Genomic DNA, 27,035 nt, shown 5'->3' on the forward strand with positions numbered 1-27,035 from the left:
AGTCAACCAAGAGGACTCAACAAACTGTAACAGTGTGCAGACCTGCTGCCCCTCACCCACACCTTGAAAGTCAGGATAGGTAACATTGCTATTGTATGTTGAAAACTGCCATGTGACAGATTGACATATTAACCATATTCTACCTTTACTGTTGTATGATACACTGTTAGTGGACTCGCTATTATCGCATTAAATGCTTAGAGGTGACTGAAGCTTGTGGCTGCGGCTTTGTGAAGCCCCACAGTGTCTGTGTGCTCAGTGTTTCATTTACATTAGTTTCGTTGCTGATTATTTTGGATTGATTTCATTTCATTTATGGCTCGGTGCAGTTTGTTATGGGTTTGTTTGTGCTGTAGCAGAGACAGAGACATTGATTAGGCCTGACGCCTTTTCTGTGCCCGCAGTACACGGTGTATGGGAGGAGTGGTCACCGTGGAGCCTGTGCTCATTCACATGTGGCCGAGGTCACCGCACTAGGACTAGGATGTGTGCCCCTCCCCAGCATGGAGGCAGGGCCTGTGACGGACCTGAGACCCAGACTAAGCTTTGCAACATAGCCCTATGCCCAGGTATCATCTGTCTCCAAATATATTTAGAATACTATTAACAATTATCCCTATAGGCATGGTGATGAGAAGAATAGGAAAGGTAAATGCTCATGAGTGCATTTCAAAAGATTAATTATTGAGAACACACATCTATACATAATCATTAATCAATACTGCAGAGGTGAGTAACTGAATGGAAACCCCGTTTGTGCTGCATTCAAAGTAAAAGTGCTTACACAATAATGCAGTTTAGGAAACCCTGTTGAGAGTCAATACTGTAATACTGACGTCAAAATCACTTACCCGCAATTGCCTGTGAATGGTAAGCAGATTAGTGATGATGAGTTTTTCCACACAGTAAATGTTAGCTTTGCTCTGGTAACAGACTCAGTGAAAACCACTCAATCCCAGATGCTTTCCCTCTGCCCAGACAGAGAAAATGGAAGCTAACAAATAGCTTTTGCAGTTTGTGCCTTTGGCATTTTAGTAATCAAAATCTTAATATGAGGGCATTCTACAAAAACACTTTTTATGTTTTACTCTCCTTTTTGCCCTTGGCTGTTTTGGGAAATTCTACCCAGCAAGTACAATTCTACAAAATCTACAAGTAGTCATGTCATATGTTTTGTCTGCTTTTTTTTTTTTTTTTTTTTTGGCTTTGAATCTGAGAGAGAATAGTGATCTGAATATCTCCTCCCATTTCTGTCTGCCCTCTTTTTCCCTTCACATGGGACATGCTTGTTGGGTTGTGGTTGGTGCCTCAGTGGACGGACAGTGGCAGGAGTGGAGCTCTTGGAGCGATTGCTCGGTGACCTGTGCCAATGGCACTCAGCAGAGGACCAGGCAGTGCTCAGCGGCCGCCCATGGGGGATCTGAGTGTCGCGGTCACTGGGCAGAAAGCAGAGAGTGCCATAATCCTGACTGCACAGGTAAAATCCTGAGCCTCTTAATTCTATATCCGCTTTGATGCCTAAATTCGAAATCATGATTTGAAATAGGGGGAAAATAGAGACGGAAAAATGGGCCATCCCATATTGTCAGCATTATTATTACAATCACGAGTAACAAAATCACTGCTATCAACTGTAAAAAAAATATGCAACCTAATTTTCTCTGTGTTTGACTCTTTCTGTCGGGTGCCGAAAATACCTCTGCACCAAGAATCAGAGCTGTGTTGTAAGAATCAAGAATAATGTTTAAGACCATGCTCTATCAATTGGATTTGTAAAATCCAGTTAGATATACTGTATGCCTTTCACATAATTCAGGGTTAGCTGTCCAAACTGTCTGTCAACATCATAGATGTATTAGAGGCTCAAAGATGTCAGCTTAGCGGTCTCCATCAGGCTTTGAATTGTCTGATCATATGAAGGGCCTGAGCACTCTCATAATCTCCTGATGCAATTTTCACTGCAGCCGCCTAAAACAGCTGGCTTTTCTTTTTTTTCTGTATTTCACTGGGATGTGTGTGGCAAAGAGATTCCTCTCAAATTTCTGAAAAGTTGCGTAACAAGTCAACCTTATGCTCACTTGGACAGCTACAATAGTAGCACATGTGTTTATGAGTGCATATTTGCAATTTGTGCTTATGATAATGAAGCAGGCGATGCTGTTGTTTGCCACACAGTGAGAGGATGCATTATACAATTTATTCATTTATTGAGGCCTATCTATTTAGCAATTCTTATTTGTTTCCAAGGTGAGAGATCAAACATTAGAGTCTGAGCTTTCATTTAACAAGTCAGCACACTGTGCATGACTGCGAGAGGCCTTGCCCTTCTCCGTAAAACACAAAGAAAGAGTTCATGGCAGAAACAATTTTTGTTTTAGAAACAGTCAGATATATCTGTGAGTATGGAGAAGAAAAATAGGGAGTGCTGCACTTGGTCAAGACACTTGAAATGCAAGTAGACACTTGAAACGCAAGTAGACACTTGAAACGCAAGTAGTCGCATAAGAATTAAAAAACAATGACTGTCAAGCTTACTTAATTTAGAAGTCCGTGGTTTGGGTTGGCACTCTGAAAAGCATCTGAGGCACTCTGATTTTAAGTAAAAATCCTTTATAAATACATGGACTTAAAGACACATTGGAGGCAAGGCTGTGTTCTGCCCCAACAAAATGTAGCAAAACATGTAGCAAAACAGAAATGGTCATGCATTCAACACCCTGTTGTGTTATGCAGGCACACTGCCTTTTAATATGGCAGGATATAATTTAGTTTAGTTAAAAAGGCTTAATTGGCATGGGAAACATATGTTTAGATTGCCAAAGCAAGTGTGAATTATAAACAAAAATGTCAGCACATTAAGTAAATATGTAAATGTATTTATATACCTGTCACTGCTGATCAGAAACACCTCTGACACACCCACCAAATGAGAGAAAACATACCTCAAGCTCTTGCACACCAAACTGTGTGTGTCATTCAAACCAGAACCAGTGACCACCGTTTGAGAGACTGAATGTGCCCCTGGTGTTCAATTTCAAATTAATTGGGAGGTCATGTGACATGGGTCACATGACATGTTACCAGCGCCCACTTGAAAAAGAAGACAGTGCAAAAAAACACAGTGCAGATTATAAAAACACATACTGTGGCTGATTCACATGTAAATTGCAGAGAACAAAATTCAGTCACAAGTAGTATGATCAAACTGACAATCACAAGGAACAAGAGATGAAATAAGAATTGATAAATACTGTGACAAACTTGTTGATGAAATGGCAAAAAGAAAAAATATCGAAAATTGAAAAATGACATTAAAGGAAAATCAGACAAATAAAGTATGCACGATTGTGTGGATGGTCAGTTTCCTCACAAGGCCTATAAAGCCTTCTAGGGAGTGATAATGCTTAACCAAAGCAAAATATATCCGGGGTAATTTAGTGTGCTGAAATGCAACAGGCACTCTTTGAAGAAATCACATAAAGCAGAAAAAAACATGACTAAAAACTATTATAAAAGCCTGTGCAGAATTTGAGTCAGTGTCATGTGTTTTGACATAGAATTTCTCCAGGACTGCTGGCACAATGAGCTCTTTGAAACACACGAGCATGCATCTGTCTGAGGAATCAGCTGCTCTGATGTGGAGCAGAGGCTTCAGTATCTACTGGGATTTGATCAATGTCTTGCGGGTACTTTTTACGCAAACAGGTCACAATGGTTTCTGATTTTTTTTCTTTTTTTCGGAAGCAGTCCTGACAGAGGTTAGTTGTAGGACACGAAATAGCCCCACACGTGTGAAGGAAGGGGTAATCGGAGGTTAAAGTGAGAGTGGAGTGTGTTTCCTGCTCACACAGTGTTGTACCTTTCAGCCCAGACAAGGGCATGTGATTTACTACATTGCTGAAGGGGAGCATCTGTTTTTTTGTCTAATGCACAATTTAACAGTGTTCATTACAAGGACATAAAACATGCTGCTGGTTTTGGAAACTTCAGCATAAATGCCTTTTAATATTGGTAAAGTGAGCCAACTAATCACCACTCACAAAGCTGCTTCTTTAGCTGTAAAACACACATTCTCATAATTATTCAATGTGATCTTGTTCATTTTTTGGAATATTATCAACAAACAGCATCTAAAATCGAAATGCATGAGTGCAAAAGAAATAAAATAAATCAAAAGACAATACAATAAAAGCTTCAATGGCATATAATAAAATTCACATGGTGATGTATCATTTTAATTTGTGTTCTGTTGGTTTTTATAATCTAGTATTTGTTTCTAACCAAATATGGTTCTGTTTTAGCAAACGGCCAGTGGAATCCATGGGGTCCGTGGAGCGGCTGCTCTAAGTCCTGCGACGGCGGATGGCAGAGGCGAGCCCGGGTGTGTCAGGGGGCAGCGGTGACTGGGCAGCAGTGTGATGGAAGCGGAGAGGAAGTCAGAAAGTGCAGTGACCAACGCTGTCCAGGTGAGCCAAAGGATAATAGGACTTAAATCTGAATGAAAGTAAAGAGATGATTATCTCTGCAGAGTGGATGACATATTACATAAGAATAACAGAAGCTGAAGAGGAAATGCAGATAAGCGGATGCAGAGGAGGGATGAGCGAGTATGAATATGTTCCAATAAATGAAGTCATTGAAATACTGTGGAGATACTGAGTAATGCAAGAATCATCAAAGCTTATTGTGGGATTTTCAAAATCTCTTTTTTGAAGTGGAATCTTTAACATAAAGTCATACTCCATTCTCTAAAGTAAAGCAAGCAGTGTGCCATAAAAAACATTTACCTTTTTCATTATCATTATAATTATGTGGCATCTACACACAAAAATTATGAATATAGAAGTGGGTACATATTTTCATAATCTGTAAATGGCATGCTCATGTTTACCAACAGTATTCGGCTTTGATCTCCTATATTTCCATACCTCCTTGTCTGTAACATGAAGAAATCGTTGCATCATATTGGAAATCTTGAAAAGCTCTTTGTGTCCATGTAGTCACACATGTACCACTTTGTTTTTCAGCGCCGTATGAGATTTGTCCCGAGGACTATGCAGTGTCGATGGTGTGGAGACGGACACCTTCGGGAGAACTGGCCTTTAATAGATGTCCGCCCAATGCCACAGGTTAGAACATGAGCAATATCTTTCATTTCTTAACTCATCTTTTGTTATCACTGCCCTATTTTCTAAATGGTACATTGTGCACTGAACTCACTGATTAATTTGAGCTTGTGTACCTGTATTATTTTTGACCTTCTCCCTCCCCTTAAGGACAATAAAAAATTAAAAAGAGTGAACCTCTCATTAAAATTTGTGATTCATTCACAAAAATTTGATCTTTTTTCAAGAAACGGCTGTTTCAGTCTCTTTGATTTGCCAACAAATGCAACTGTCACTTTACAGTGGTAGTTACCCTGCAATTTTACACTTATGTTTTACTTTAAGTGTTTGAATGAGACTTTCCTCTCCGAAAAAACAACCCATTGGTGCAAGCAGCTTATGACAACTCATGTCTGCGTTTACCACTATGTGGTGACCTCTTGTGGCTGTAGTTATTATGACAGGAGCAAAGGAGGATGTAATCAGACGTTGTGTGAAGAGTGAAAAAGTCTACGTAGGGAGCAGATCGGGGTAAATGGATGGTTCAAACAAACAAAGGACTTGGACCCAGGAGACTGCTGTCCGCGTCCTATGTGAGACCAAAATTTAACAATATTATTCAACATTTACCATTTTAACTTATGTACGTAAGTTAACTAATGAATTGTGCTTAAGTTATGTAGTTTACATAAGTTACCTTACATGTGTAACTTAAATTACGTAACAAACATACTTAGTTTAACCCGAACCTTCCCTGCTTTCCGAACAAGCGACAACCTCCAGAGCTGAAAAATGAAGCCAGAATTTGCAGTTCTTTGAATGGCCACTTGAGGCTAGCACCAGAAACCAGTCAGTTCCTATGCTGTCTGTTGAGAGTGTCCTCCGCTTCTCACTCACATCCATTCCTTGCTGTATGCAGTTTTAACTTTTAAGTCTTAACTGCACAGACTGCAGATTGTTTGTGACTGAATGATTGATTGATTGATTATAGTCAGTGCAGCTTCTGTCAGCTTTCAGTGAGCTGTCATCTGTCTGTGGCTCAGTCGATGTAACGTATCTTCCATTGCACAGAGGATTGTGGGTCAGAGAAGCCACAAAAGCATGCTCACTAACATTCTGCAAAATGTGACAGAATGCAGTAGGACATCATGGTATTTTTGGCACACTGCATTTGACATGCTATGTTTTTCTGGTACACTAAACAGTATGATAGTGTGCATGATCTCTTCCTAAACCCAACCAAACGGCAACCGTTTCACAACATTAACCACGGTTTTAAAACTGCCACTGTCAGGGGTGCTTAATTAGAAAATGCTCCTGTGGTTGTATTAAAGGGTAGGAACAAACAATGTATGTGGCTGTATGAGTTAGAGGACTTGTTGGTTTGAATACACCCCACATGGGTACTTATTATTATTCTACATTATTGCCATATTTCTGCCACCACATTAAGCTGTTCTTTTGTACAGAGGTTATCAACAAACTTTTTAATTATTTAAGTCGCCTGCCTAATCTTTGTATGTTGTTTAAAATCACCAAAACATCCTGATAATAAAACTATATCTTGTGCCAAAGCTGTGTTTCTCCATCTGAAGAGAAGGCACACATCCCTTTATCCCATTTCCACATGCAGCGATGTAACTCATGGGTACACCCGTCAGTACACAGCATGTGCAGTGAGTGGATGGCAAAAAATGGTAACTGTGATTCTGAGAGCATTGTTGAAGAAAAGCGCACGGACTGCTTTCAGACATTAAGCAGAAGCTTTAATATGTGCACGGAGGGAAGAGCATTAGAGCAGAGGATGTGAGTTCTCCAACAGGGTGAGACTAACACTGGGGCTCTTGAAAAGACGAGAAACGGGGGGAGAAAGATTGGAGAGGATAAAAAGGGATGCAACCTCTGTTAAAGCTGCTATGATACTGGTTTCTTCTGTTCTTGTTGAAGGTCAGTTTGCTAACAAACAGACGCCAGGCAATGAGGCGCTGCTGGGTGCTAAAGTTACAGGTTGGTTTGACATGGCGAGCTGTTGTAAAAATTTAAACAGTCTGTGGTGTTCTGAATTGACATTTCTCCCACAACCATAAAATAGCTAACTGGCGAACTAGATGTAGCAGCAAACACGCTGTCATTCACAGATGGCTTACCTGCGGCAAAGTTACGCAGAGTAGAGATTTACTAGCATGACATTAGCTTTCCGGCTTGACATTAGTTTTATGGCTAATAACTGTTTGGCACTGTGAAGCTATTTCCAGCTCACAGTGAGGGCTTTTTTTTCCTCCCTCTCTGTAAGATGTTGTTGGAAATTTTAACACCTTTGCTGATTAAGAATTTCATGTGCACCAAGAGGTGTTTTTATGTGCAAGATCAGGTCAGTCAGTCAGTCAGGGTGAGACATTTGGCGCCTTTATACAGCCAAACTAATTAGTGTTCTTTACTGAACAGTATCATATTAATGAGTCACAGTAATTATATTTAAAACAAAGGTTGTTGTGAACCGTGGACATTAATGATTCATTTTTTCCCATATGTATATCTCATCTGAATTTGGGTGCTTTTGCACTGGTTGCACTAACTGCTGTAATACAAAAATCAGTGCTATTATTGCAGTCTTTGCACTGATATTTTTTATGAAAAAAAAAATGTATCATTGATTTACAGTTGCTCTTTCACAATGTGAGTTAATTGGAAAAAAAATATTTTTGGGACCTATGGCATCACGTGACAGACCTGGTGTTGGTGGAATTTCACTTTCGACCACTGTGTAAAATTAGCTTCCTGGTGGCTTGAATTTTGTGCAGCGGGAGGAACTGGAGACCTGTTGTCCATCTTTATATACACTCTTTGGTCTGTATGCACAGGATATATTCACAACAATTGTACACAGAGTGCCACATCACAAGTTCAATGATGAAAGGGTAAAATAACACATATTTTACATTTAAGCATAGTGCATCCCCCTGTCAAAGTCACTACTGACCACCAGGAAAAAGAATATGATAGACAACAGTTCAGATCAGGTCAAGTTTATCTGTAAAACCATTAATCACAGTTCCAGTGTCAGCAGCGTTCATAAAAAAAGCCCACATTATGAACCTATAAATGAAACCAACAACTCCCAACCTCTGACCTGTAATCAGATCAAGGTCAAACTCACAAAGCCCTTAATGAGAAAAAAGAAACCGAAGAGGCTCACAGACAGACCTCCTCCCTCCTCCCTCCTGGACAGTCAGACATGTAATGGCTGCTGAGAGCGGGTAAACACAGATGAAATATTGATCAGCAAAGGCAACATAACAAAATGTGTGACATGAATGCAGCAAGACTGCTTGGGTGAAGCGTCAAAATGTGTTAGGGGGGGCATCAGCGCCTACTCAGCCATAGTCACTGTCGTCATCAAGGTCATCATAAGAACAGCACCCGGTGCAGGGGCGTCAGCACCGCCTCGGTCATCGTGGATGACAACTGCCACCAGAGGCGAGAAGGGAGTAAAAGTCGAGAGCATATACACGCACACGCAGCAGATGAGGTTGTTCGCTTTGTATCAGTTGAACAAAAGTTCATACATTGGTGAATACATAAAGTACATTTACAACAGCCTTTTGTCAAGGCCACAGCAAAATGAAAGCAGAACAAAAAAGAAGAAAAATTCTGATAATGTATTTCTTTCATGCTGCACAGAATTATGAGAATGTATTTTGCTCACGCCATCTTTCCTTTGCTATTATTTTTTGTAGAGCCGTACATTATAAAATAGAAGTGTATAACTAATATGTTTTTATATTTGATAGATATTAAATTTGCTGAGAGTTCTAAAAGAAATGCAATCTAGGACTACAGTACTCTATTCCTTCTTTTTTAGGCTTTATACTTTTCACAGGGTTCCTGCATTCATGGAAAACCTGGAAAAGTCACTGGATTTCTCAATCTGGGAAAATCATAGAATTAGTCATAAAAATGAGTAATTAGTAAAATACTTGAAGAATTTGGATACTTGAAGAATTTTCTCCTGGAGTTCTGTCTCTCCCTCCATGTTTGCAGCTAGCTGTAATTATGTTTGAATAAAGTCGGAATCTGGTATGTGTAAAATAGAGAAAAATCATATTGTGACAGTGTAATTTATGTGGTAGTGTCATGAATTCAAATTTTTACATAACAATAGTTTAGTAAATTGTACAGCATTTTTGAGATAGAGCAATGGTGTTATACAGTGTCAATGGATTTAGAAATTTTATTTTGGGTCCTTGAAAAGTCATGGAAAAATTTTGAATTTTTTTCCATGAAAATGTGGAAGAACCCTGATTTTATTTTTTCCACTGACACCTGCAGCTGCTAGTTACTCTGTAGAGACATTGCGTGTAAGTGTTATTGTGCTCTTATTTATGTGCCTGTCTCATGAGAGCCCCAAATCTCAATTATCAATTAAAGTTCGAGTCACCCAACTGCGAGAGGGAGCAATTAAAGCAACACAACCACAAGCTATTAAACAAACTCCTCACAGGTTAATGCGGAGAAAAATGATCACATACTTAAACACAAGAGGCACAGGAACTGGGGTTGCAACTAAGGATTACTTTCATTGTCAATCTGTTGGCTATTTTTTTGTTTAATTGATTAATTGTTTGAGCTATGAAATGTGAGAAAATGGTGAAAAATGTCAACCAATGTCTGCTTAAGCCCAAGATGAATGTGATGTTTTGTCCACAACCCAAAGATATTCAGTGGAGTAAAGAAACCAGAATATATTCACATTTAAGAAGCTGTAATCAGGAAATTTCTTTTTTTTTCTTTCAAATTACTCAAACCACTTAATTGATTAACAACTTAGTTGATGATTATCTGAACTGTTTACAAGTTTTTGCGAATAACTGCAGCTGTAGAATGAATGAAGCAATTCTGTTTGTATCTGTGAAGTCCATTGATTGCCTTTATACGATTGGTTATAGATGTGTGAATGCAAGTTTCCTTTCACTAAAGGAAGGGATTTTAGTTGTTTTTCCACCACGAGATGATATTCAACACATTAAGTCTGTAAAAATCCCTCTCAGAGAGCATTTTTAGACTCGTCTTATCCGTAACGCCTCAGTCAGTAAACACTGTTTTAGCCTCCCGTCTTGAGGATTGTTTGAATAAAAACTCATATTTAATAGCAATAGAGTTGAGGATGCTGTAAAAAGCGGACAGCGACAGGTCAATGCCTTGGAGGAGTGCAGCCTTGGTTTTTCATCAGGCACATCTCCACTGAGCAATATTTCATACTCAACCTACTCTACATACATCACTGGTGATGCAAGGACAGATGACAGATTGGTGCAGAATCACAGTGAAAGCCTCACGTTGCTCTCCACTGACCTTGTTTGATCCTGTCACCCACATGGATCCAAGCCAGTTTGAAATATCTGAAAAATATGTTTTTACCAAATACAAAAGTAAAGTATAGTAGTTCAAGCCATAAAATACAACTGTACTCTCTTGGTTTTGAGTAAAGGTAAAGCTTCTTTTTTTCTGTTGCTCATCCCCACCTCAGCAATGCATATCCTGAGTTTTTAAGAATTTCACCAAGTGTACTATAACGTTTTATTTTATACAGGTCATAAACCACAACCGTGATTTTCTTTTCTAAAACCACTTTTTTCTCTGCAGAAGTGTTTCTGTAAACAAACAAACAAAAAAACACTCCATGAAGTCCAGGCACTCACTTTAAAAAGATTTTGGATTGGGTAATTTATATATTTCTGTGCAACTGAATTCTCAATATAAAACTAAAATGAAAGCAGGTCATCAAACATTTTTTTAAAGTTTTTGATAGAGAGAGAGAGAGAGAGAGAGAGAGAGAGAGAGAGAGAAAGGCAGGGGAAAGAGGGGATGACATGCAGCTGAGGGCCCATGCCGCAGGCGTACCCTATGACGTGTGTGTGTTGCCTGGGGGTGTCTGGTGTGTGTGCTCGCATTTGGCTAGTTATGTTAGCAATTTGCTATTTTCTGATTGAGAGAGTTTTATTTTGATAATGCATTTGGTGTAAATGCACTTCTTGTTGTTGTTGCACTTTGGATGCATTGTGTTGTTATTAATTGTGGATGTGTAGGGGCTGTCCAGTGCTGAAATCTTTCACCCTTAAAAGATGTATTTGTCATTACCTTTTAGGTCACGTAGTATTATTATATTTTTGGGGCCAAAACTACATTTATATCACATGTGGTGCCATATCTGCTAATATGAATATAAAAAAAAGAGAGAGAGAGATAACTACCTAATGGAGAAACTCTGACGTCATGAAAACTATTTTCTGAGCAGTGCCACACATTGGTCAAGCTTCTCCTTTTTTACTCTGTTTATGCCGGTTTGGTTTCTGGGCACAGGTGAGGTCAGGACTCCAGAAAAACACAACGACCAAAAGCCAGACTGTAAGCAACACACATTTGAGGGGAGGCTACAAAAATCATGGTCACAGTGCTAAAAAAAACCTAAATATATGGTGAATGAGTATGAATCTGGGGTTAGCTTTCTCTTTACTCTACATTGTTTCCAAACAGTAACCAATAATTCCTGCACTAAATACTTTTAATGCATTGTGCTGTACATATGAGCTACCAAAGTGCCTCATCAAGCATCTTTTACAAGTCTTCTGTAGCTCCTGATTCTTACTCATCTCTAAAATCACATCTGTAGTTTAAGGAAGTTGACCTTCTCTGCTCGATTACTTTGTGCCCTTTTGCCCACTCCCACTTAATGTACACAGTTTTTCTCAGTTTACAATGACCTTTAGGGATGTCAGAGCCAAAAGTGAAGTGAATCCCTAATTTTCAAGTAGCAAGCCATCATAAAATACACTGTTTTTTGGGGTTTTTTTGAGTGTGAGGGCCTGAGAGTCAATCAAACAACAACATGAAAATATTTAATTGTGTTCTAGTGTCTGTACTAATAGGGGTTCTGGATTATAAAAGCAAGTAAAATTGCCTAAGTGAAGTCAGTTTGGACGGAGATGGATGCTCAGTGCTGTGTAAAGCTATGGGCCTCTCCAGCTGCCCTCTGGGTTGTCTCATTGTGCTGCATGGGCACTTCACGGATTTGGTGATGTTTTGCGTGCACTCATGGCTTCAGTGCATATCACCAGGTAGTAGCTGTGGAGAGAGGTGGGCGTAGGAGGTGTGGTTTTGATCTCTCTCTGTCTGTGTGTGTTAGTGTGTGAAAGACAGAGAGAGAGAGAGAGAACAAGAGATAGCGAAGGCTTTATGTGAATGCCAGGGGAAATGTTTTGTACTGTGGGAGTTTTCCTCAGGATGTCAAGCACCTGTGCTGGAGCGGTGGGGTGATGTGTGAAGTGCACTCCACCGGGTCGACAGCGGGGAAGGTGTGATGTTGGACCCCTATGTAGGATGTGTATGGCAATGTGGGTGGATATTGGGTGGTTCTGCTATTTTGGGATCACTGTTTAAATGCCTGACAGCGATCACAGCTGAGCTGCTGCATGCTGGAATAAGCCACTGTAAGTTGTATTAACACAGCAGCACACAGTACATATATTAAAAGTCATGGGACTGTGTCTGCTGCTCATAATATAAAACCCAGTTCTGTTCAAATACTGCAGCACCCTCCTTTCCAGAAACCTCTCTTCTCTCCCTCCCTCTTTCTATAATGTGCCTCGTCTCCGCTGCAAAATTTAATGGGCGACATCAAATTTTGATGGTGAGTGATGGGCAACAGAAATGGACAAAAGAGAAAAAGATAAATCTCTCATGAAAAGAATTAACACTTCTGTCTTCCTCTCCTTTTTTGTCTCTCCCTGTCTCTCAACACCCTCCTCTTCCATCTGCCTTTCTCTTGCCTTCTCCTTTGGTCTTAATCCCACAACCCCCTCCTCTACTCTCTCTACTCTCTGCATCCTCATCTCCCTCTCACCCCCCCCCCCTCCCTCCCCTCCTTCTCCTCTCCAAATCTGTCGCTGTCTCCTTCCCCTCTACAGGCACCACCAGTCGACGCTGCTCTTTGGATCACCGCGGTATGGCCTTCTGGGAGCAGCCCAGCTATGCTCGATGCATAACAAATGAATTCAGATACTTGCAGCAATCAGTAGGTGCAAAGTCAGCTCCCTCTCACAGCCTCTGTTTCCAATGCATCATAAATTACCTCCCCGGTGTTTTCCCCCACCACCATCTCCCCCTCATTCTCATCACACTGTAGCCAAAGATTAACCACTTTGAAAAGAGAAGCAAATTAAAACACTGATTTTGCCATTTTTCTGTGTAATGAATGGTCATCGTTGAGTCCTTTAAACAGTTTTAAGCATGTTGTCATCCATGTTTGTCTTGTTGCTTCACTTTTATGTTTTCCTTACTTGCATTTAACTGCAATTTAAAGAACTTACAAAACATTACAAAACATTTTTTGTATAAGACTATCAAATGACCGGATAACAAAGTTAGGAAAACTCAGTGAATGGTAATTATCTTCTTTTAAGCCCTTTAAAACCTGAGCAAATTGGCTTGATTTCTTTCATAAAAACTGAAGAGGAAATTACCCAAAAATTAGCAAGAATTTTTTCTTCCTCTTCTTTTTTCTTCTTTATCTATATATCTGCGATGGGCCAATATCAGCAAATAAAATCAATAATTTTTAATACATTTCTAAATCAACTTTTTCTTGCAATTTGCAGGACATTTCTTGACAAGTTTCTCATGGTCTTTTCCCCCAATGTTTTGAAAGAGAACAAACCTATTTGCTCAGGGTTTGAAGGTTTAAACTCTTCCTTTTTCATTCTTTTCCATTTCATGAGACACATGCACCACAAAAAGTTTTTATTAAAATATGGATCCACTTTTAAAAGCTTTATTAAATAACATTTTGCCTTTAGTCTGGAAAAACAATTGCACTTCCACTAGAATAGGTTATTTTGGTAACCCCTCCATCACTGTTAAAAATAAAATAATTCAGAAGAGCTGAGATAGCACATATAGCGCTGCACCTGTGAACGTGTATTTATGGACATAAACCCTGTGCAATGATGTGAGATGTCATTCCATAGTGCAATTTCTGCCTAAATGTGTGTCTTCTGCTCCAGTTAACTCTTTTATTCATATTGGCTCATTTCAAAACATCCGTGAGGCAGAATACATTTCGGACGGGCTTAGATATAAGTGTCACATAAAGGACCTCAGAGAGAGGAGTCTTTCTTCCTGATTTTTTGCACTCCATTTACTCTGAATGTGTAGTTTAGCGTGTAGCTTGCAAAACCTGCAAAGGACACCGATGCCCCAAGTTCTGTACTCTCCTGTTTTTGGAGGTTCAGGGGCACCTTGCAAAGGGCCAGAGGATGCTGGCAGGGGATGGGATGTCCCAGGTCACAAAAAACCTGCTGGATCTCACCCAGAGGAGAAACTTCTACGCCGGTGACCTGCTGTCTTCTGTGGAGATCCTTCGCAACGTTACAGAGACTTTTAAGAGAGCCAGCTATGAGCCGTCTTCAGATGATGTGCAAGTAAGTGGACACTGAGTTTATTTCACAACGTATATATATATATATATATATATATATATATATATATATATATATATGGATCCTTGTATAGTAAATGTACATTCTGTTGTATTGTGGCTTACAATTGTATTTCTTGTGACAAGATAATCAACTGGAGAAGAGTAATGTTTGATATTTACAAACACTGTTATATATTTGGTGGTGGAGGTAAAAATCAAAGCAGCAAAGTATCACAATATTTTGTGTGGTAATTTCATATGGATACATGTAAGCCAAATGTTGATTTTCTAGATATAAATTGTTATATTGCAAATACAAATTACATTTTTGGTATCCTGCTGGAATAATTAAGTCATTTGTTCATTCACTCCACTAGAGTTTTATGACCAGACTGAAAACTTTTAGCTTTTTAAGACCCTTTCCCAAAAAAACCCCAAAACAAACACTAACACCTGCTAACATCTGGCTGTTGTGTACAAAGGGAAAGGTTACAATCAGCATTCAAACACAAGTCAAATGACTCTGCATTGGTTGCAGGTATTTATTGGCTGGAAATACCACATCCATGTCAATGCATATTAGCCCCTTTGCAGGCCAGATGCACCAACACATAATATGTCCGTCTCCTCCAGAGCAGTGCTCGAACATCATTCCAAATCAGTCTGCAACGAGTTTGAGAGAGACTGAATAAGTGAGAGATATAAAAAAGAAGTAACCACTGTAACATTTTCACCAGCCTCCATGCTGCTTTCTGTTGTTTGCTAACCTGTGCTCCAGCCTGTCCGTGATGTTGAGCAAGACCCACCAGTAAAATAAACCCACGCATACACAAAAAGGCATATTGCCTGCTGCAGAACCATGTACATAGCTCTGGTCTCCTGGCGATGGGAATGGAGCTATCGCCTATTTTTAGTGTGTGTTAAAATAATGTGGAAAATGGGTAATAGATAAAAACAGATGTTGACAAAGTCTTTCCCTAATTTGCAGTTGAAAAAAAATTAATAAATGGCAATACATGTTATAGCAAAACTCAGCATTTAACAAAACATTTTAATCATTATATTGTACTGTGAGCTAAGCATGGTGATAACATTGTGTCAGGAACCTCTGGTGAGTCCCATCTCTGTAATATATCATAAAAAATACATTTTGTATAATGTCTGAAACAGCATTGACAAACGCGCCCCACTGCTCTATTGTATCAACAGATCTCCTCCCCGTCCTGAACTGTTTTCAACTCATCATGTTGGGGTTGACTGCAGTCTTGATCCTCTTTATGTCAATAGGATGATGGAGATTATTGCCAAAGCTCCACCTCCGACGCCAATAACATAGTTTATGTCCTCAGAGCCGTGTCATTTTCAAAGACATCCTTCTCAGGCCTCTTTGTGGTCTCTGTGCTGTCCTTTCACGCCTGTTTCACTGTGTCTGCCTCATGCTGTTTGTCAGAGTGAGCTAAATAGGAAGGAAATAAATGTATTTCTCTATCTGATGGAAACAGCAAAGCATGTTTTAAATATTGTATGTGTGCTAATGAAAAACCAAATTCTCCATTATAGTTCTTTTGGGAGTCTCTAATCTGTCTTTGTTACTGTATCAAGCTTGTTTTGTTGCTGTTCCTCTGCATAGAGACGTCAATAACAGCGCCAGAAAATTAGAGAAGTATGAGTCCTGCCCGTCAGTCATTTTCTGCAATTATTTTTATTTTAATAACGTGAAAGTTCAGTTAGTCAGTCCAATAACACAGGGATTTTTCCACAAAATACTCATAATGCTTGGTGTTATGCTATCTGCCAGTTGTAAGAGTGGATGTGGGAAAAATATGAAATAAAATTGCATAAAGAAAGAAAAAAACCAACAACCAAGTATTGTCAAGACCAGTTATTCTAGACACACATCAGTATTTGAGCATCTTTTGAATGTGATCGGACTTAATTGGCACACAGCTTGCACTACAGGTTAAGATGAAGGTAATTAAATCACCAAAATGTTGAACTCACTGAATTATGCACGTCCAAAGCGCAGTGGTATTTGGACTACAAAATGTCAGGGATGCTCTTTTCCCTTTTTCCGCTGCTTTTCAGCACATTTATCAACAGTTTCCACTGGATGTAAGAAGTGTGGTCTGCTGCTAATATTCTGCAGAAATAAAACCCAAATGTGCTGGCCATGGATGGACAAACATAGAGCCCATTCACCCATTTTCCCACCGTAGAAAATCTATGAGATGAGGAAAGCATCCTGTCTCTGGTTATTATGAGAGCTCTATAGTGTGTGTGGGCTGACAGGAGAGCAGTCAGCCAGCCCACCCCCTCCGTGTGTCTCTGAGCTAATGCAGTGTTAAAGTGGGCACATTACCACCAGAGGGAGCATAAGCATTCAAGTAGAAAACAAGATAGCCTGTGTCAAGAGAGAGAGCCACTCCCTCAGGCACATTGTAGACCAGACAAAATAACAAGGCTAAAGATCAGACAGGGGTCCTATTACTACTGCAGGCATGCACCCCAAGCAGCCCCTGTTGCAGAAGAAGACAATCCACACAGCTGCTCAAACATTCCCTTTCATCTCTCTTTCTGATTGCAGCTTGTGCTCCTCTTCGCTAGCATCAAGTGTTTGCTGCAAGGGGTGGGGGGGTGGGGGGGTTTAAGGTGTATTTTTGTCAGAGCTGATCCCCCAAATTCCATCTCTGATGAAACCATCATGGTTCCAGTGTCAAATTTCCTAGTGCCATTGAGCTCCTCAGGGACCATCTCTATTCCCTTATAGATATACCCACGATGAGGGATGTCAGTTTATTATCCATAACAGTCCCCTTTGAATGCACAGTGTTTATGTGTCATGATTTTAAGAAGCATCTTGCTGCAGTGCCTGTAATACTTCTGTGTGGGTGTGTTACGTATTTCTCCCTTTCATCATCTTCACAGAACTTCTTTCAAATCATCAGCAACCTCTTGGAGGAGGAAAATAAGGAGAAATGGGAGGACGCGCAAAAGGTAAGGATGTTGCTGTACTCTATAAGTAAATAATTCAGTTTGCTGTGTGAATTTTTGGAGAAATCCACTGAGAGCTTTTTTACAGTCGCTCAATCCGAATGGCAGAGATAAGAAAAAAGCCTGGCTGGTGTTGAGAAGGTGTTGTACTTACACATATCATTGTGAGAGGTCATTTCAGCAGGTGTGACATCTGGCCTCATTTGAAAAGCTAATTCCTCAGAGCTCCACTTGGTGGCAGCAGTACAGCCACAGAGACTGTCCAAGCGTTAACACTGCAGGACTCACTCACTCCTGCACACATTGTTTCATACAGCTGATACAGATCACAGCAACCGGTGTGATTATACCATTACTTCAACTGAATTTCATCATAGAAATAAACAGTTTTGACCTTTTAATTGCTTGCTGATAATATTCTAATTCCCTGTCTGCCTTTGTTTGACATTGTACGGCAGCTCCATCATATGGAGAACAATACAATGAAAAAAAAGTCTCAATATTCAATATAGAGACTGCAGCGCTGCAGTAATGTACTGTAGATCAAAATATGAGTACACACTCTCTACACTGTCTTTATCCATGGAGACTGGCTTCTGGCTACGTCCTCTGTTGGACACATCTTTCAGCTTGAGAGGTGGCAACTGTCGTTTTCAAAACTGCCACTGGTGTCTGAGACAACCTGAACCCTGAAATCACGCACATCCAGACTCTGACAGAGATACCATCTGTGATGTCTGCAGAGGGCATCTGCTCCATTGTCACCTTCACTGCAAAATTGACTTAAATTGGGTATCACCTGCGTTGACACATGACTGAGGGGGTGTCTTAAAATCAGTCAGATCTCTTATTTTGTCTATGTTTCTCCATGCCTGACTTCAACAAAGATGGTACGGGAATGCAAGCAATTCAAACTCTGCCAGGGAGTGCCAGTCCTGGCTGTCTCTACAGGCAGTAATTAGGTGTTTACTCGCTGCAGCTTTAGTTTGGCAGGCCCTAAAGGTAGGGTTGATGGTGAGAAGAGCTCACAAATGAGCAGTCAGTAATAGTGTGTCACAGATGGAGACAGATAGATCAGAGGAAATATAGGAATCGGATAAGTTGTCTCTGTGATTGAACACCAAGAAGTGATATGTGTTAATTATTTCGGTAGTTATTAATGTGCCTTTCCAAGGGTTTGGTTTCGGCAGTCCACTAAGGGGGACATTGGCTAAGCGTCATCGTCTGATTTTCAACAGACGACACTCTGGCTTTACAGTTACCAATTTTCCTCACTTGCTGGCTTTTCTTGCATTAATGAGCTCCACGGCACCCACACACTGCGCACTGTGGACATTCAAAACACTCACATGAAACACCTCACAATGAGGTCTCACTGGCTGTAGAGTTGGCTCGGCATAGAGATCACTATATATTCACCTCCTGTCACTGTTACCATGGCGAGGAAAGGAAGAGCTCTGTCTACCGAACTCTCCGCTGCAGCCATTTCCCTGCGCTGCCTTCACATCTCACCGTTGCCATGGAGACGAGCAGAATGAGCATGACTGCACTGTGCGTCAGACATGCCGGAAGGGGCGACGTGATGTGCTTTTCTCCCCCACTATGGCTTTCACTCTGCTGTGTCAGAGGCTCTCAACTTCAGCATCACTGATCCGCTTGCCTGGCTTAGCAGCAGCACATGTAAAGGCATGTGCAAAACACGCCGAGCACAAAGGTGTTAGCGAGGAGGGAAATACCTGCCTCAGGTGTTTGTTGAATATCAAGAGTGAGGTGTTAATTGCTGAATGCCACTCAAAGGCCTTTCTAATTGTTTAAAATCACCACTGTGTGCTCACATTTATTAAAGAGGTATGTCACTGGTGGAAAAATGGCCTATTGATAAAACTGGGATGTTTAGGCACTAGAAAGATGCAAACAACATTTAAAATTGGTGCTACATTAGCAGAGAAAATAGAGAGAAAATATGCTTTTACTCAAGAGGTGGAAAACCTACATCTACCAGAATGCACTGTGTCGTTCCAGACCAATAAATGCTCCCAGTGGTGGGTGACGTCATTCAAACTTGTACATGTGAAGTAAGGGTGGCTGGCTGGCCGGAAAGAAACAGTTTAATTTTACAGTTAAATAGTGAGCCAAAACAAGCTTTGGAAAACAATTGAGGCAAGAAATTGGCAAAGCAGTAACAGAATTTTGGTTTATATTTATCAGCTCTGGTTAGTTTTAGTGTTTGGTGTTTGTTTCTTTGGCCTCTGTTTTCACCGTGCATGAAGCACTATCAGGCACTCGTGTCCTTTTTACAAACTCTGGCCTGTAGTCTAAGCAACAGCACAGGAGAGCCGAATGACGCAAATTGATGCAAAACATGTCATCCAGCAGAGTTTCATTGTGGAGGAAAGGAGGAACATAAAGGTGCTGGTTAGATGGAGAGAAGCATTGTTTTGATAGAGAGCTAGTTGAAAATCAGCAAAGTATCCATTTAAAGTCCCACAATAACACTTGCACAACATGACACATTTTTCTGAAGGACATTTTGAAGTTTTGTCACAGCGATGTTCCGAGTAGCTAATATTTTGTGAACATGTTGAAGAAATGCTGTCATGTGTGGGAAAGCAACACAGTCAAAGGACAAAAATGATGGCCCCTAAATCAAAGCCTCCTTATTAGATCTGACATATTGCCACTAGATTGGACAGTGGTCAAATCGTTTGAAGGTCAATTATCAGATTAGTTTGCCTTTGATTTATCGGCTTGGAGGAAAGAGCCGACAGGACCAGCCGTGTCAGTGGTCCAGCCATGGAGCTGTCCTCGGTGCTGAATTCATGCCTTTGCTTTGTCTCGCTGAATGCTGCTGTCCATGAGGCTTCACATGAACCCAGGCAATCACCCTTGACTTGGCAGAGCGTTTCAGGAGAGGAGCCAAACAGCAACTGTGTGGGCAAACCCGGTGGTTATCTCTCTGATGCTGATGTCACATGGATGTGTCAATTAGGGCTGCAACTATCTAGGCCTTTTTTTCTTTTTTTCTAGTCATTTGATCTCTAAAAGATCTGTAAAAGATGAGAAAATAATAAAGGTCTCATTACAATAATCAAGAACTCAAGGTTGCATGTCCAAATTGCTTCTTTTGTATAACTAACAGTCCAAAACATCTCATTTTTTCACATTTCACATTTAGAAGCTGCAGATATCAAATATTTGTCAGTTTTGTTTTAAAAAGATTATTGAATTATTGAAATAGTTGCTGAGTGTTCAGCTCTAGATGTTTCACACACATTTATACAGAAACAATATCAAATTATGTGCAAAAAAAATCTATTACAAAATGAAAAAAAAACAAAACTCTGTGACCCTCTGTTCATCTTTCTTTTCTATTTCAATTACTGATGCTGTAATGCTTTGCTATTTATTAAGCCATCAAAAAATTTTTATTTTGTGTTTATCTTGTGTTCAATACAACTTGTTTATAACTATCTACTTGCTGTTTATTTCTAACTTTTATTTATGTCCCTGCATTTTTATATTCTGTTTTTATTTTATCCTCCATACTCTTTTGGGTGCTACCAACCGTTGAAATTGAAAATGTCTTCTTGTCTTTTTTATCTCGTTCAGATTTATCCTGGAGCAGTGGAGCTCATGCAGGTCATAGAGGAATTCATCCACATCGTTGGATTGGGCATGAAGGATTTCCACAATGCCTATTTGATGACTGGGAACTTGGGTAAGAATCAGCCCACCTATCCTCCCACTGGGTTCATGCTACGGTTTATTCCCATGCTTGACATGAACACATAATCCCTGTGCTATGCTCACTCCTTGTGTCAATTTCCCCACCACCATTAATTTAGGATAAATGGCGCGTGGTAAGGGTGGGTGAGTAAAGTGACCACAAATCAATAATGTTAATTAAAACTGAGCTTGTGGTCTTAATGTGCTAAATTCCTATGAAAAAACTTATAACTCAATCCAATATGATGAGCATGCAGTGTAGGAACCCCCACAAAAGGAGAGTGATGAAGAAAAAACACACATAGCTGTCATAAAATGTGCAATATTTTTACACTCTATTTATAACTTTGCAAAGCAAATCAGTTCTGAATAACATTAAAACAAGTGCAGAAGACATATGTCATTAACTGTTTTGTTTTCTAAATACATGCTTCAGTAGACATATACATTTTCTTTCCATTTGTAGTTTTCAGAGGTTTTCTGCAACATTTGAATAAACTATTTGTGTCATATTTGAGGATGAAGTAATGCTGTGTGATGTTGCACTGTATTGCAGTCCTTTAAGAAAGACATGATTAGCAGAGCGTACCCTAAAGCATGTTATGCATAAGTGCAGCAGCATTCAAAAAGATGGTTTGTCAGTTCCTTTCCAGATAAGCAGTCATGCAAAAAAATATTGTGGGAATGTTTGATAAAAGGCTATAAAATAGGAAGTGAAATTACAAGTTATTCTTTGCAGCTATAATGAGCTTGCAAACATGTTTTTTCTTTATGCACAACTGATTGTGGTCCAGATTAAAACTCCCCCTCTTTGAGAAAAAAAAGAAGAAAAGTGTTTGAGCAAAATTTTTCTTCCCTGATGTTCTCGTGGGCTCTTTTTGCTTCTGTTGCGCAGCCTCTTGGATGATCTGAGGTCTCTGTGGCATTTCATTTCTTACTCAGCCATAAATGGTGTCTTACTGGAATGGAATAATACAACTGCATTCTTGATTTATTCATGCAAGTGAATGTGAGCATGTACAGCTGTGCTGGTAGGCAATTCCTCTGTGTGAGGTGAGGTTTCTTCCTCATATTCTTTACAATAATGCTAACATTTGACCCATTTCCAGCAAACACTCACACTCACATTAGCTCTTTATGGTATATGATTTCCATAATGATTAATAGGTACCCCCAAGAAAATCATAACAAACATGGCACAATGAATGAACCCATCAAAATGCCATTATGAAACACCATGAGAGGCAAATTAAGTAATGGACACTGGAAATAAGGCATGACTGCATTTCATAATGCAAAGCATTAATGACTTCTTTCATAGAATATTTCTGTGCCCCTCTCCTATTTGAAACTTCTTCCAATTTGGCTTAATGGGAGTCGTCCAATCTCAATGGCATTGCCCCCTCTTTCTGCTCGAAAAAGCATTAACACATGACCCCTGCTTTATACATAATATGCAATCTATTCTGTGAAACCGACTATAAATTGACAGTTAAGTGTTTTATCCAGATTCATACAATTTCATTGAAAGCAGTGTGTATTGCATGGCTAAACTTGAATATGAAATACTTGACTCTTATTTTATTAATCAGCTGTATGACTGTGGAGCCTCCGCTCAAATCTGTGGGACTAGGGATTAAACCATGTCAGACATGATGCCACAGAAAATCTTTTGGCAAACACAAAGCGGTGATGCAGCTCAGCATTGTGCTTCAGTCAAAAAGAAAGCATTGACTGACATAATCAAGGCCCATTCTTAAAGGACTTTGCTCGAATTATTGCATTTTTAAAAAATTGTCTTTAAACCTCATATATTTTTATTGGTGGCTATATTCCAAGTCTACCATTATTTTTCATTTTTAATAATTAAGATCATACAGTCCATAAAAGTGATCAACAGGCCCATCTACATGAATGACTGTGCCTCCAAAACGGTCCAGTAACTGGGCACTACCCAAATATGCTCTACTTATATCAAATATATGTGCACCCTCTCCCTCTAGTTTAGGTCAGTATATTTTTCAGGTCATGTGGCCAGATGCCCTTAGTGTTTTTGGCTGTTTTTTCACATCGGTTGCTTAAAAAAAATGCATTGCAAAGATACTGGAATTCAAACAAAATACTTTCAAAATATCAACATTCATGAAACTGGAGCTAATGAGATTAGTGATCACAAGACAGCACTGTGAGTGACAGGAGGTGGGGCTACGTGAGTGCTGCTGCAGTGTGTGTGCGTGTGTGTCTGTGTGTCTGTGTGTGTATGTCAACTGGTGCTGTCGGAGAGAAGAGAGAGTACTGATAGTTTTGATAGTTTCAAGGATTCAGAATCAGTATATCAATATTCTTTGACAACACAAGTACGATATTAAATGACTCAGCATTCTCAAGAAACGAGGGTTTCATTATAAAACAGGCCACGTTTGACTAAACAATCAGTAAATACAATGCCTACTTTGGTTGTTTTAATAAGTAATAAGTAAGTAATAAGGAACACTTATCATTTTTTGTATTAAGAATATACATAATTATTGTTGGACTCCATGGGCCCTGCAAGCAGCTGGGCCCCAAAAAGCTTTTCACTTTTTCCCTTTCTTATGTGCAGGTCTGGTGATCATCGTGTTTTTCTGCTTACCTTCCTCAAAGTTACATATTGTTTTGTGGCACTGCATTTGAAGGGCATCAATTTCAAAAATGATTTGACTGAAATGAATAATCCCCCCTACACTGATTAACAGTAACAATGCCATTTTTACACAACAGACATGACGTTAATTGTGATAGATAACCTGCAAGTTTGTTTTTATGTCTACTGAAATATTGGTAAACATTGGCCTGCTCTAAAATGGAGGATTCCTGAGCAGAATTCTAAACAACTGTGTTTTTATACTTTCACTTACTATCACTTACAAAAATGCAGTATGCATTTGTTAATTTTAGTGAATGAACCAAACATAGAGAAACACCAGTATGTCTAATTGATTTATTTTCACATGCTCTGTTCTTGTCACAAATTACTCTGATTGCCTTAATTACTGAACTACTCTATAATCAATGGTAATTTTTTAAAACATATGACTTACTGTGGTGCTACTTGGTGTAACCTGCAGGCACTCGATCAAATAAAAAACACTGATATACAGTATTAGATTTGTTACAATAATTAGAGTTGACAATTTCAGACTTAGGTGTATGCGTCGTAGGTGGCAAAATAAGTGTGATTAAACCTGATCTACCTGATATGTTTTGCTCTCTAAGCAGTAGGGGAAAAATAGTATCATTTTTACTTTTTCTTCTGTCATTAAGCAGCTTTGCTTAATACAAGAACTTTTTGAAAGTTGTCTTTTTTACATCTTGTAGTTCTCCAGATGTGCCAGAACACTACCGTATTATATCATGCACCTTTTTAATGAGTTGCAGCTGTTTTGGATCGTCAGTCTCACTAATAAAACAGACAGCTCCTCCATTCTTTGAAACTAATTTAGTTGAAATACACAAGATGGACTGATTTCTTAAGGGAGGTTAGTGACAGATCTGTCAAAAAACACATTTTTCATCAAAATGAGTGAAAAATGCTAGACTGCAGCATTATAAGCATGATGGTCATGCAGGACTGAAAGAGTTTTGTTGCAAAGTCTTAGCACAGAGGCTAAGGGGCTATTTGGCTTGTGAGCAATTATTTGAGGATGTAGCAGTAATGAGCTGCCTCTGGCTAGAATCAACCAGGACCGTACCTCGCTGCTGGTGGAAAAATATAAAGGTCTTCTTGGGAGATTTTTAGTGCAAGAACTGATTGGAATGTCTCACCTGTTGGTTGAAAATGTCAAAAAAATAACAGCTTTTTTCTCCACCAGGTATAACAGTTGTTTGTATGTGCTTATTTGTGTGTCCATCTGTCTCCAGCTAATCTGACAAACTACAGGGCCCATTGCCCTATTGGTTTGGGGGTTTTTGCACATTTATTACTGTATGCTAGTAGGTGAGGTGATACACAATTTTTAAAAAACCTACTTCATTGACTTTTATACTGTCATTAATTGCTGATTCCTCTTTAGAGTCTTTGACTCTGCAAGTGACAAAAATCATATAGCAAAAAGGCATTTCAGGTTAGGCTAAAAAAAAAACAACAAAACCCTTACCATTTGTACCACGCTGGACGTGCAGCCCTCCCACAGGCCCCCAGACACACCCGGCAGAGATCTGCACCCTATTGACTGCTTGTAGTTGTTATCAGTTTTGCCATTATGGTCCAAAAAATCAAACTTAAAAAACAGGGTATTAATATAAAATGTGCATGTTGTATTTGGAATATAAGTCAATCTCCCAAATCTCTATTTTGATAATACATGATTGGGATGTGGAACACAGTGTTTTCAAGATAATAACTTTTACCCCTGGACACGGCACAAGCTTTGATAGCCAGCTTCACAGTAATTTGAGCTCACAGTACAGTGCCTTGGTGACCACGTGGCCCTTTTGATTAAAGGAATGGAAAGTTTTGTGGATCCATTGGTGGAAGCCAAGTGGAGAGCATCTGGCTGAGTAAGATATTGCAGCATCATTTCGTCACTAATTTATGGCAGCCTCTTGACACCTAGATAAATACTGGCTGTCACCGGTGCATCGTCCTCTGTCCTCCTACTTTTAGTCAAATAACCTTGATTGCAAAAGGCTCTCCACTCCGGCAACTTATTCTCTCCCCGTACAAGCAAAGGACAAAGTGAAGCGTTGGACATGTTCGAGAGTTAAACGTTACTTTGAAGGTGAAATACATCATGCACTTTTGGCATTTTTGTTCTGGCTGTCTATTGTGAGGCTGAACTTCATGGTCGAGAGAATATGTTGACATTAATAGCGATTAATTGCAATTACACGCACACATGCAATGGCTGCAAATGCTCATTAATTTATTTTCTGTGCAAAATGTTTGTCTGACTTCGACAGTTTACATAATGCTGAACCGCTCATGAACGCATTCAGACGTAATGAGCAATGCTATAATTCCCTCTTATGAAAATGAGCCATACAGAATACTCTCAGTGCACTGAATCGCTGTTCAGAACCATCACAATTCTAAATGATCACTTTATTTGTGCTGTCTGGCCCCATCAGGCAAGTGCAAAGCCCCATTTACCTGCGGAATTACCCAGACCTCTGAAAGACAGTCATCCTAGCACCCCGTTGTGTCTCACAGTGTGCCCCGTGACTAAAACCACCAACACACACACTTAACACTGCTGCTCCCAACATCTGGTGCAGTGAGCAGGCCTCTTTGCGAACGGTGGGTCTCGTAGCGCTCTGTGATTTCGTGCCCGCTGCTGGATCATCCGAAACACACAGACACACCTTCTGTCACAGACTTCACTCAAACGTGGAGTCTTGCCAGGATTCAAATTGTATTATTGGCAGAGCACGAGGAACAATAGAGCTTTTGCATCAATGGTAGGATTAGCCTGAGATTCCCCTTGCTGAAGCACCACCTGACTGGGACTGGATGTGATACCAGGTACAGAACAGTACAGCTTTATCCTCCCCTTGTAATGCTGCGGCCTTTTCGGTTGATCCTGGGTATTTTACTTGTCACTGCCTTAGTGCATGGGCTGGCCTTTTGTGGCGACTCTGCAGGGAGCTGAGAAAAGGGAAGGGTGATTAAAGAGATTACCTGTCTACCAGTTGTCAGGTGCCAGTTGTGGCTTTGATTTTGCACTTTATGCTAAATGTGAACATAATTGCTTTAGAAG

General features: G+C 39.8%; 1 protein-coding gene across 10 annotated transcripts in view; it reads left to right on the top strand.

Annotated features, from left to right (window-relative positions):
• adgrb3 (adhesion G protein-coupled receptor B3) overlaps positions 1-27,035 on the top strand; it is a 138,252-nt gene that overhangs the window by 64,156 nt on the left and 47,061 nt on the right. For 8 of the 10 annotated variants that reach the window (XM_042502385.2, XM_042502386.2, XM_088086325.1 and 5 more), the window contains 8 exons: positions 405-569; positions 1,313-1,477; positions 4,302-4,466; positions 5,028-5,129; positions 13,070-13,176; positions 14,387-14,581; positions 17,506-17,574; positions 21,181-21,289. In XM_042502385.2, coding sequence (XP_042358319.1) covers positions 405-569; positions 1,313-1,477; positions 4,302-4,466; positions 5,028-5,129; positions 13,070-13,176; positions 14,387-14,581; positions 17,506-17,574; positions 21,181-21,289 — 1,077 coding nt within the window. The remainder of the gene's footprint in view (positions 1-404; positions 570-1,312; positions 1,478-4,301; positions 4,467-5,027; positions 5,130-13,069; positions 13,177-14,386; positions 14,582-17,505; positions 17,575-21,180; positions 21,290-27,035) is intronic. The other 2 variants (XM_042502381.2, XM_088086326.1) reach the window with 2 other exon arrangements.

Source organism: Plectropomus leopardus, chromosome 13 (assembly GCF_026936395.1).
Source record: "Plectropomus leopardus strain MGB_pleo_1.0 chromosome 13, ASM2693639v1, whole genome shotgun sequence".
Taxonomy (NCBI): domain Eukaryota; kingdom Metazoa; phylum Chordata; class Actinopteri; order Perciformes; family Serranidae; genus Plectropomus; species Plectropomus leopardus.